The 13,003-nt window shown below is 36.6% G+C and overlaps 1 protein-coding gene across 2 annotated transcripts; it reads left to right on the top strand.

Annotated features, from left to right (window-relative positions):
- The first annotated feature begins 5,034 nt into the window (after positions 1-5,034).
- Positions 5,035-10,259, top strand: LOC109062564 (F-box only protein 40). 2 transcript variants are annotated; one of them, XM_019079654.2, is made up of 4 exons: positions 5,035-5,135; positions 5,567-5,603; positions 5,734-7,581; positions 8,666-10,259. In XM_019079654.2, the coding sequence occupies exons 2-4, from the start codon at positions 5,601-5,603 to the stop codon at positions 8,882-8,884; spliced, it is 2,070 nt and encodes a 689-aa protein (XP_018935199.1). In that variant the 5' UTR covers positions 5,035-5,135; positions 5,567-5,600; the 3' UTR covers positions 8,885-10,259. The 2 variants fall into 2 exon arrangements, with proteins under 2 accessions (XP_018935199.1, XP_042599762.1); XM_042743828.1 differs by having other exon boundaries at positions 5,107-5,135; positions 5,474-5,603.
- Positions 10,260-13,003: the final 2,744 nt, after the last annotated feature.

The following is a 13,003-nucleotide window of genomic DNA, read 5'->3' as shown; positions in this document are numbered from 1 at the left end:
CCCCCCCCCCCCCAAAAAAAAAAAACAAAACAAAAAAAACACAAGTGAAGAAGAAACAACAGATACTAACTCATGTAATCTAACATGTTCATCTGACATGAAACAGCATCAAAACTGTAATGTTATGGAATAAAATGTTGACCGATGAAGAGGTAATAATTATAGTCAAGCTTTGGGGTGTTGATCAACTCCATCTACATTTTGATTATCATTCTGAATCCAATTCATAGTTTTTTTTTTTTTTTGTTTTTTTTTCAGCTTTTTGTTCAAAATGTTATTTCTTTATTTTAATGAAACTTTATGAAAAAAAAAAAAAAAGAATGCATGAAGCTTGAATAAATTGTTTTTGGTTACAAGCAGATACCCTGTTCTTTCTTTGGATGTTTTGTATGTTCAGATATTCATACAGAGCCCTGCACATGACATGCAAGAAAAAATAAATAAACTGTGTGCACGATTTACTAATTCGTTCCCTCAATGTACTAAAACGTGCACATGATTACTATTGCGTTCCCTCGATTTACTATTGCATTCCCTCGATTTGCTAAATCGTCCGCACGATTTAGCAAATTGAGGGAACGAATTAGTAAATCGTGCGCACAATTTATAAATCGAGTGTTAGTAAATCAGTAAATCGAGGGAACGCAATAGTAATCATGTGCACGTTTTAGTACATTGAGGGAACAAATTAGTAAATCGTGCGCACAATTTATAAATTGAGTGAACAAAATAGTAAATCGAGGGAACGCAATAGTAATCATGTGCATGTTTTAATACATTGAGTATACCTGCAGTATAAAACTACTTAACTAGTAGTTTACTGAGACTATACAGGTCCTTCTCAAAAAATTAGCATATTGTGAAAAAGTTCATTATTTTCCATAATGTAATGATAAAAATTAAACTTTCATATATTTTAGATTCATTGCACACCAACTGAAATATTTCAGGTCTTTTATTGTTTTAATACTGATGATTTTGGCATACAGCTCATGAAAACCCAAAAATCCTGTCTCAAAAAATTAGCATATTTCATCTGACCAATAAAAGAAAAGTGTTTTTAATACAAAAAAAGTCAACCTTCAAATAATTATGTTCAGTTATGCGGTCAAATACTTGGTCGGGAATCCTTTTGCAGAAATGACTGCTTCAATGCGGCGTGGCATGGAGGCAATCAGCCTGTGGCACTGCTGAGGTGTTATGGAGGCCCAGGATGCTTCGATAGCGGCCTTAAGCTCATCCAGAGTGTTGGGTCTTGCGTCTCTCAACTTTCTCTTCACAATATCCCACAGATTCTCTATGGGGTTCAGGTCAGGAGAGTTGGCAGGCCAACTGAGCACAGTAATACCATGGTCAGTAAACCATTTACCAGTGGTATTGGCACTCTGAGCAGGTGCCAGGTCGTGCTGAAAAACTAAATCTTCATCTCCATAAAGCTTTTCAGCAGATGGAAGCATGAAGTGCTCCAAAATCTCCTGATAGCTAGCTGCATTGACCCTGCCCTTGATAAAACACAGTGGACCAAACACCAGCAGCTGACATGGCACCCCAGACCATCACTGACTGTGGGTACTTGACACTGGACTTCAGGCATTTTGGCATTTCCTTCTCCCCAGTCTTCCTCCAGACTCTGGCACCTTGATTTCCGAATGACATGCAAAATTTGCTTTCATCCGAAAAAAAAGTACTTTGGACCACTGAGCAACAGTCCAGTGCTGCTTCTCTGTAGCCCAGGTCTGGCGCTTCTGCCGCTGTTTCTGGTTCAAAAGCACACGCCTGTGCACGGTGGCTCTGGATGTTTCTACTCCAGACTCAGTCCACTGCTTCCGCAGGTCCCCCAAGGTCTGGAATCGGTCCTTCTCCACAATCTTCCTCAGGGTCCGGTCACCTCTTCTCGTTGTGCAGCGTTTTTTTGCCACACTTTTTCCTTCCCACAGACTTCCCACTGAGGTGCCTTGATACAGCACTCTGGGAACAGCCTATTCATTCAGAAATTTCTTTCTGTGACTTACCCTCTCGCTTGAGGGTGTCAATGATGGCCTTCTGGGTTAACCTCTTACCCATGATTGCGGTTTTGAGTAATGAACCAGGCTGGGAGTTTTTAAAAGCCTCAGGAATCTTTTGCAGGTGTTTAGAGTTAATTAGTTGATTCAGATGATTAGGTTAATAGCTCGTTTAGAGAACCTTTTCATGATATGCTAATTTTTTGAGATAGGAATTTTGGGTTTTCATGAGCTGTAATGCCAAAATCATCAGTATTAAAACAATAAAAGACCTGAAATATTTCAGTTGGTGTGCAATGAATCTAAAATATATGAAAGTTTAATTTTTATCATTACATTATGGAAAATAATGAACTTTTTCACAATATGCTAATTTTTTGAGAAGGACCTGTACTAGAAAGTGGACCAATTTAGTCCCAAGAAGTATTGAAACAGTACACTTACAAGTATACTACTAGAACACTGATATTTGTATACTTGCTACATAAAGTATACTTAAAAAATTTACTTGAACTTTACTTGAGTATACTTAATAAAATGAACTTGAAGTATACTACTTTTTGGTAAGGGTAGGTATGGTGGATATTTTTAGCCTGTTTAAAGGTAAAGTTCATTCATTACATTACATGTTTATACTGTACTTTCTTGCAACAGTATGCCTTTGCTGTGTGGAGAAGAGCAATGTGAACATCCTACAAAAAAAAAAAATATATATATATATATATATTTTTTTTTTTCACAGACTATAGAAAATCCAACAGGTTTGAAATTTGTAAATGACTAGGGCATCCATATGTCTGATATTATTGCATGAAAAGGCTACATGGCATGTGAAAAGCTGACTATGGATGCACAAGCGAATTTGGCTCCAAGCTCTTTACAGGTTGGTGTCTCTTCATGAAGTGATGTCATTCTTTTCAAATTTAATGCGTTCGGGTCCGCAAACCAAGGTAGGATGCAAAGAGAGTAAACAGATGAAGCCTTCCACACCTTTCAAAACACACAAACACTATAATTCATTCCAAACAAGAAAAGATTACCAAGGTGCACTGCTGCGACTGGCATAAAGCCGAAGGTGAAATATGGAGCAAGGATAAATGGGGTGTGTTAAATAGACCATGTTTCCATCAGTCGGCCAAAGTGAACCACATGTGCCATCTCCCAGAAGTCTGTTCAGTTCTCTTATCAGGAACAGCCCTCTTATCTCGTACCTCCATAACAGCAAACACACTCACACAAGAACAAATGTACACACAGACACACACACTGTTCTTACACCAGCGCCAATGCTGAATTATCTTCATCAGTTTGTAGCTAGCATTTGGCTGCCTTTTGGTCAATCAGTGATATAAAAATTCATCTCATTGGCAGACTGAAAGCAAAGAAGCCATGCAAGATTTAATTGTAAAATTGTATATACTAATTTTGGAAGTTACGAAAGGCCTGCCTTTAAATTGTAGTTATCCACATAAGCATGATTATCCACCATTAAAATTATGATTTTAAAGGTCAGAAAGTATACCATATGAGTGCACCCAAGGAGTTTTAATAAACCTGAAGAAAGTGGGAATATTGCCATTAATCTCAAATGGCAGTTGCTAGTTAATCAGTCCTGAAAGTACAAAACTTGGATGTTCCCTGACTGCTTTGAAATAATTACTGTAATATAATGGATTTCTTGCGATACGTACTGTATGTTGTTTCCCATGAATTTGTATTCCCGACAGCTTATTTTCAGGAAGATGCAACATTTACCAGAAGTTGCAACAAACCAGCCAAACCTTGACCTCCTGAGTGCATCATTGTCAAAGCATTAAAGTTATTTCAAATATGCAATTTCTGTCAGACTCATCTTTCACTGAGCTATGACAGAGAGCTTTGACATTCAGTGTAGCCTGACCTTAATGAGTTGATGTTTTTCTATTTGATGCGCTGACCTGCGGTCACCTCTACTTCTTGTAGCTGTTGGTATTCTAATGTGTTATTTGTCTGTCAGGTTGTAAAAACAGCTTCACTATAATGCCTCATTTTCAAATTCCCTCATTTTGTCCTGCTTAAAACTTTGTTCATTAATGTAGCAAAATTAGACAAAGTTTCATGCCCCGGGGTAACATATAAAATCCCTTTCCTAATTAAGTAGTATTAGCAGTAAAGAAATCATTGCAAGGTGGCTTTAATTACTTTTTGACATTAATAGCATGAGACTGAATGCAGATTTGTTGTTGATGGGCTAAATTTATAAGATCATAAACACCTGCATGCATGGGGGCTTTTTCTTCTTCAGGCTGAAAAAAACTGAGAAGCTCATCGACTGAAAATTTCATTGATAAGGCATCAGCAGTTTTCATTTTATTGACTGGCTTCACTTCAGAGCCGACATCTGATTAATTTGTTTTTATACTCCAAGGATGCTAATAAGGTCATTGTTGTTTTGAAGACAGCTGGTTTTTGGACGTAATTTTTAAAAGACATTGGAATGACAAGAGTCAACAAAGCCAATTTCTGAAGTCAAAAATCCTGCATAAATTATCAGAAACCAAGGTGGTTAAATAAATAAAATCAGAAAGAAAGAAAAAAAATGCTTAACACATAAAACATTATGTTCTTTAAACACTAATACTTAACACAATCAATATCTCAAGGCTAATTACTCAAACCAGTAATGCTCCACCATCTACATTACAGGGCTGTACTGACATCTAGTGGATTGTATGTGTAATACGATTATTTTTGGGTGTTTTTAATTCAGCAACATATTCATTGGAAGAATGAATAACTGCAAAGGCATTGATTGTCTTGTTCTTTAAATGCATATATTTATTGATACATATAGCCTCCTGTTATAAATTCACTCATATTTACTCACCAGTCCAAAACTCCTTGTTAATAAACAGCTATTATCCTAATTTTTAAGTGGTATTTCAATGATATTGATCATTCTTGACAATCAGTTAGCACAATATACAAATAATAGTAATTGTGTGTGATGTAATGTAACCTTGTTTCTCATAGGCTTAGTCTGACATGCCTGTTGGTCTATTTATAACAGCTGAACAGAGGAGATATATTTACATCCACACAGACCCATTTAAACAAACACAAGTTATGCTAACATCGCCAGGGCAGGCAAGGGTAAGTGAGACTGACCTGTATTTATGCTCAAGACCTTTAACAATAACAAAGACGTCTAGAATTGTGTGTTACTGGTCTCTCTCAGTGAAGAATACTAATTGTGCACGTGTTTTGTCATAATAATGGGTAAACCTGTTTACTGTTCGAAATTCAAAGATTCTCTGTGTTTGAAGGTGCATGTTTATTATAAACGGTTTTCTTAGAAGTTCTGCTATTTTTATGGTCAAAAAGCTCATCTAAGCAAAACGATGTTTGTTTTATTGTCTGATTTGTAAATATTTATTCAGTGTAGTCTGAGAATTGTCTCATTATGTGGTTTTATGTTGTGTCTATTCCAGCAAGACAAGTCAATAATCGTCTAGACAATAGCAACACTGGAACATTTCCGAGACTTGTTTCCTTTCAGTGTCTATTCCCTTGTCTCATTACAGAGTCTATTTTCAAACTCAAGAAATACCAACAGTGATGGTAAGCTTCGCGTTTCAAAGTTGTCATGTATTTCTTGCTTTCAAACAAGCAAGTGTTATGTATCAAACTGTAAATTCAATAATGGTTATCTTGTGGGCAACACATACATGTATTGGATTGTCACCTCCAGGGAAAGAATAGGACTACCAGCTCTGGTCTTCATCCACACTGTGAAAAATGTCATAACCAGAACTGCAAGGTTCCTGTAGACATCCCGACTTCATGCATCTTCATTTCCTGCCACCTGAAATGCGGAGCTGCTTTCCACCTTTGTAAAGTGGAAGAGCATGGTCTTCTCTGCCCTAAGGAAATTGTACCCTGCCTTAACTCTGGTTATGGCTGTCCCATGACAATGACTCGTCAAAGACTTGCCCAGCACCTAGAAGTGTGTCCTGCCAGTGTCATCACATGTACGCTGGAATGGAACCGATGGCCTGTGAACGAGACTGATACCACCTTCTACAGGAACGCCCTCCAAGATCCGAACTGCGCGAGTCAGTTGGATCTTGCTATGGCCCTTAGGGATCAGAAGCTTCTGTTTAGCTCAATTCAGATGAAGACACTCTTCCCTGAGTTGATAGAGAAGATGGAAGAACCTGAAGTTCCACTGGATGGTGCTGTAGGAGGTGTTGATCCAGAGCGCTGCGAGTCTCAGAACATAAACCCGGAAGAGATGCTGGAGATTAGTCTTAATGGGGAAGAGGTACAAGAACTAACACAAGAAGAAAGGTTGGCCCTGGCTAAGAGTAAAGATGTGGCCTGCTTGGAGAACTACGGGATGTGGGAGAGAATGTTTGCAAAGGAGAAGGAAGGATGCAAGCAAACTGTGAAGAATTTAGAAGATAAAAGTTGTCAGACTAAGGACAAGGAAGACCCCAAAGTGACTCCTCAGAATTCAAATGATGCAGAGATTGCCAGGACAGGTTTAGCCCCTTGGCAAGATGGTGTTCTTGATAGACTACGTAAAGAGGTTAACGTGGCAGAGTATAATATGTATCTGGTGCACAATGGATGTATGCTTATCAACTTTGGCCAGCTAGCTGCTTGCACACCTAAAGAGAAAGATTTTGTTTATGGAAATTTAGAGCCTATTGAAGTTCAAACCATACGCTCTTTCAACGTGCCGATCAGCTTCAGAGCCAAGCGTAGTCACCTCAAGGATCCCTCACAAATGGTTAAGAAGACAGACCAAAATGTGGACACATCTGATTTAGGCATTGCCATTGAAGAGCTCCCAAAGGCGAATGAAGTAGAGACCACACTGCTGTGCTGTCTAGAAAGAGAACTAAAAGGTCATCAGATTTCTGAGACTGTTGGAACCGACGGGTTGTATGTTGACTTTGGCACCCAGACCTATGATTTCCATTCTGCTCCATTCAAAAGTGATGCATCTTTGGCCGATGTTGTCGCGGACCAGCCTCAAAACCTACATGTGCAGATTCAGACCGAATGTGTGACTAGAAGACACAATAAATCCTGCTCAGCCTTTACTTACCTGTGCTGTCATGCCTTCAGGCGTGATGAATACCCCTGGCACTTTAGGAACGTGCATGGAGACATACAGTCATGTCTTACTGGCTGGTTTTTACAGCGGTGCCCGCTGGCTTACCTTGGTTGCACCTTTAGCCAGAAGCAATTTCGACCATCTAAATATCGGGCTACCATAAGCTATGATACAGATCTTAGCACTTTCATCTTACAACCAAAGGTGGCAGCGTCACTCTACAAAGGAGTAAAAACCGTTAGCAGTGAACGCAAACGAGCAAGAAATCTAGATTCTCTGAGCAGACTTCCTTTTGAGATCTTACAACACATAGTGAGTTTTCTGGATAGTATGTCTTTGGGTCGTCTCTCTCAGGTTTCCCAGCTAATGAGGGAAGTGTGCAGCACTGTTGTTCAGCAGAAGGGCATGGTGTCCCTCAAATGGGAGAAAAAGACATATTCTCATGGTGGATTTACCTGGAGGGCCCGAAAAAAGGTAAATGCTTTACTTATATGAACCTGTTTACTGTAATTTTTTTATTTATTATTTTTTTTTTTTCATGTGGAACACTATAGAAAGCATTTTTAAAGAATCTTTAAAGTTTTTTTTTTTTTTTTTTTTTTTTGCCCCATACAATTCCAATTCACAGTGAGTACAACTGTTAAGTTGCTAAAAACACAATAAACCCAGCAAACACAAGACAATCGTTGGAAACCAATTGGAATGTTCTTTTTTTGAAGTATTTTCAGGTTTTACTGTTATATTCACAAAACATTTGAGTGCATTCTTGTTAGCTGGGAAGGCACCATAAAATAAGTCCACGATTCATGTACTGTATTCCAACTTTCACAAGGCTTTCTTGTGAAAGCCTTATTAGAGCTTGAGGAACAGCCATATTGTTATCGATATTGTTTAACATTGTACAGTGTAATTCATTTCATTATTTATAATTAGACTCCCATGAGTCTAAAAATCATGTGCACAGTCACAGTTGCATCCGGAAAAATCTTCAATGCTTTCCAGCCCATCTAATTTTATTTCAGGAGCATTAGCTGTGTCGGAGGGCACGGTAAACATCCTAAGTACGTTGGTGCTCTGTTAACTGTTCTCAGAGGTATGTGGGTCAGACAGCAGCAGAGGACATACATGGGTCACTTTATCCTCACTGGCTCCATGTCAGTCAGCTACACACTGTTGAAAATTTTCTGTTGGATGACATGTGGTCACTTTCTTTCTTTGGCCATTGTTTGGGAAGTAGATCTTAGCATTTAACTAGTAGGGGGTGTAACCTGCATTGAGGAATGCCAACATGAATAGTGGTCTGGAGTAGTGATCACCATAGGGATAGTAAATCTATAAATTAATTGGACTGACTTTAAAGGCGCATATATATTTAAACCTTATAATTTCAATAAGAAATAATATTACTTAATTTGTACAATACTTTTTTTTTTTGTTTGTTTTGTAAAATTTTATATATTGTCTGAAGTGTATATACCACTTGTGGTGTTTTTTTTTTTTGTTTTTTTTTTTTGCAATAACATAAGTGATGTATTGGACTTTTCTCATTTCCATGTAGGCATGGGAGTTTAGCAGTCTGTTCTCTCCAGTGGATAAATGGGTCTTTGAAGACATGCCTCCCATGGCAGAGCACCTGAAGGTCTGTCCTTTCTACCACAAAGAGATCAGAAGTGAACCTGTGGCGTTACCCAGCATGACAGATGTCCAGGAGAGAAGAGGAAAGTTCCAGACTCTTGTCAATAGTGTCTTCATTTCTGACAAGACACATGAAGAATAAAAGACAAGCTTGTAGCACAAGCTGTCGACATATCAAATAAAAGCATGCTGCAAGCAGTGACCTCATTACATATCTTCTAGTAGAATTAATGCTTTAGTCAGTGTCAACTTTGAACGGATTTTCTTTTTTGGGTAAACTGTTCTAACTATTGGCAGGTCTTTGCTGACCTCTAGTGGCTGAAAAATACACCGTTATATACGCATGCTTCAAAAATAAACTTAAAGGGGTAGTTCGTCCAAAAATAAAAATAGTCGTCATTTATTCATGTTCATGTTGCTCCAAACCTGTATACATTTATTTCATCTGCTGGACACAAAAGAAAATATTTTGAAGAATGATAGTAACCGGTAGCCATTGACTTTTTCTGTACTGTAGAAGTCAGTGGCTTAATGCAACCTGAGGGTAAATGATGACAGAATTTTCCTTTTTGGGTGAACTATTACTTAATAATATATATTTATATTTAGTAAGATGCCATAGACTAAGTGCGAAAATGCTTCTATTTTGCATTTAATACTTGGTTCATTACAAATTTTACTGTCATCATAACAATTTGATTTATATGTTTATAAAACAAAACAATGTCTTTTTTTTGTCCTTGGATTATTGACAGCAACACTCAACTGTATAAAATCTTCAGTTGTTCTATAGCATGATTTTAAAATCTGTACAAATCATCACATGATCAATGCACACATTTACCTAATCAGTGACCTATATCTTAAATATTTCTCAAATTTATGTCTTTACATTTTTTTTTCCCATTATAAAAGGTTAGTTCCATCATAAAGTTCCATCAAAAAGATTATTTATCTCTTCTATATATATATTCATCCATTATCCTCATATCCCCCAAAGTCCCCTCACTTATAAAAACCAGGGAAGTACAAAGCTAATAAATGTATGCCTTTGTTACAATACAATGTATATAATTACCATCCATATTTTCCATCTCTATAGCATGTCTGACATTTCTGGGTTGCGTAGTTTATTGATGACCTCTGACAGCATGCGGTTGCATAGGGCAGTGGAGGGGTTCAAGATCACAGCCTGCTGCCGAACAAACTCACTGCCTAGAGCTGCTGCCTTCTCAAAGTCCACCCAAACCTCCTCATCATGACCCAACAACCTTAGAAGGAGCCCACGCTGGACCAGAGCCTTGCAAGCTGATCGCCCAACACTGCCTCTGAGAGTTCAGTGAGATTACCCAAAAAAGTAACTAAACACTTCACACTTGTTTAAACCCATACAATTTTATTGTAGAAATCTATAAATGTTGTAGAAACTTAATTTTCTGTAAAGTTGCTTTGTAACGATTTGTATCGTAAAAAGCGCTATACAAATAAACTTGAATTGAATTGAATAATTTCTATTCATTTTTAAATAACAGGCTCATTGGGACCTAGATAGATAGATAGATAGATAGATAGATAGATATACAGTACATAGGCTTATACAAGTCTTTAAATATAAAGTCTATTTGTAACCTTATGAAAATTAACCATATATTTTAATGTATTGTAATGACCCGGAAGTCAGCACTGGCAGCCAGGTGCATTATGGGTATTTGTTTAACGTTCAAAAAGAGCAGACATGGCATCCAACATTGTTATCTGGTCTTGTGTCTTACAGTCATACACTTTCCATCCCCATGCTGAAATGTCTGATTCAGGAAATGGAGTATGGTGGAAGGAACTCTAATGTTATCCTTTCATGCTCAGCAAACCATTCCCCAGCAATGCTGGTTATGTGTAAGCTGACATTATTCCACATAATTATATCATTTGAAAAATCTAACTAAATCTCTTATGTGTATTAGGTCTCTGTATAGGCCTACTCCAGAATGCCATCTGTCCAAAATGTTTCCCAAGATGCTCGGACAGAATCCAGCATCCTTGCAACCCAGAGGAAAGGTGGTTTGGAAAATGAATGGATTACATGGTGTGATTGTTAATTAATAAAATGTGACATTGGGACCTTAGTTTATGTGAACTTATTACAGATTTAAAATTCCATATCCACAGAAATGTTATAGAAGATAATTTGAAGAATGTTGGTAGCCAAACAATTGACGTAAGCCATTGACTTCCCTACTACAAAAAAACGTAACCCTAACAAATAAAATAAAAAAAATAAATGGTTACCGTTTAATGGTTTGTTACCGACATTCCTCAAACTACCTTCTTTTGTGTTCAACAGAAGAAATAAACTCTTACAAGCTTGGAACAACATGAGGGTGATTAAACAACATAACTTTAATTTTTGGGTGAACTATCTCTTTAAGCACTGCCCACTTTAAATGAACTAGTTGGCTGGAAATGCATGTGTTTACTCACAGAGCCACATGAGGGCACCATACACCAATCAATTTTTAGTCAGCACTGAGTACCATTATGAGTTGGTTTTCCACAAGTTACACTGAGTTTAAGGAAATAAATACATAAATACACACAGCAGTGTTTTAAACAAAATTATCTAAGAGTCCCTCCCTTCTGTCCTTTCATACCTTCTGTTCATGAACAAATTGCAGAGTTATACAAAGCATGCTTCAGTTTAGTCATCAGATTTCATTTTATTTATTTATTTTTTAAATAAATTATTCTGCTTATGTAAATGCATTTTGCAGAAGGCCAGAGTTTCCGAGCCATTTGCTGCATCCCACAAATAACTAATATAAAATAGCTGAGGTAATGTCAAGCACAAAATACAATGCTCAGCAAAACAGCCATATGAATCTGTGTGCTTTTGTGTTACATCCATTAAATCATCATGACCTCTTCTGTATTTATACTCTCCATACAGCTGTACAGTCATAAGTCAGCGATTAACACCAACCAAATTTAGTACTTACACTGAGGCCCACACTATGTGATTTCTCAAGTGTAGTTCAGTGAAGCATTTGAGCTCAGCATTTACATGCTCCCTGTATTTATACCCCTGTTCTGTTTGAGAGGCATGGCAGGGGGATCGTCGGATCAGATCACTCCCTGACCACCTTGTGAAAAAACACAGATGATGACAAATGAACATGGAACAGAAATCACGTCCCCTTGCCCCTCTACATCTGATCTGCCCAGCATCTGCACATCACTCGCGCATAAATTAGCATGCATTTACATAGCAAAGCCTGGTCAATTCAATCTCTTATTCAAAGTAGACCAGCTTCTCTTTATTAGAAGCAGAGACTGTTACAAACGCGACATGCCTCAGTTTTTAACCATGGAACATTGAAGTGTACAAGAGATTTCACTTTCATGACTATGTTTCTTAATACACTTTAAAAGTACATTCCATAAATCAACATTTATCTTTTGACAAGATTTGAAAAAATAAACTAATTTTGATGTGTTGTAAAATACTTCCTTATAGTGTAAACTGTGCTATTCAATATTACATTTAAAGTAAACATATTTTAAATGTACTGAATTGTCATTTTATTAGTACAAATGTATAAATACAAACATATTTAAATGACATATAGGTTTAATTAGATATTCATTTGAACTATAATACATCTTCATTTTTTTTTTGCAATCAACATTAAATTAAGTGTCTAAAAATGTAACATTCCGTTAGCATTTCAGTATTACTTCAAGTGTATTTTTCCATAATTACTTGTTTCAAAGGTAATTATTTTCTAAAGGATATGTTCTTAAAACAAGAGTATATGGTTGAGGTCATTTGTTTATATATATATATATATATATATATATATATATATATATATATATATATAAAATCATGCGCTTAATCACGGTTATATATAGTAGTGCTGGGCAATAAAAAAAATTTTTTTAACCATGATTAAGTGCATGATTTTCTGCGATGAGCAAAGACGGTTAATTACATTGTTATGCACAAAAAGCAATAATTAATTCAATAGTATTGTTCACTTTTTTTCAATTAAAAGTACTGCTTTATGAACAAAAGTGTAATACCATTTGGTTTGCAAACACAATAAACAAATAAGTATTAATTTTACATAGTAGCAGTTAAAATATTTACTGTAAATCTCAACATTAATGTAATCAAATTACCTAAATATAAAACCAAAGCTATTTGCCACTGCCAGGGCATTAACGTTTTTATAGAAAATATTTTATAGTTTGTTATAGAAAA

Source organism: Cyprinus carpio, chromosome B18, assembly GCF_018340385.1.
Source record: "Cyprinus carpio isolate SPL01 chromosome B18, ASM1834038v1, whole genome shotgun sequence".
Lineage (NCBI taxonomy): Eukaryota > Metazoa > Chordata > Actinopteri > Cypriniformes > Cyprinidae > Cyprinus > Cyprinus carpio.
The sequence above is the reverse complement of the archived record's forward strand: the minus strand, read 5'-3'. Positions and strand labels throughout refer to the sequence as shown.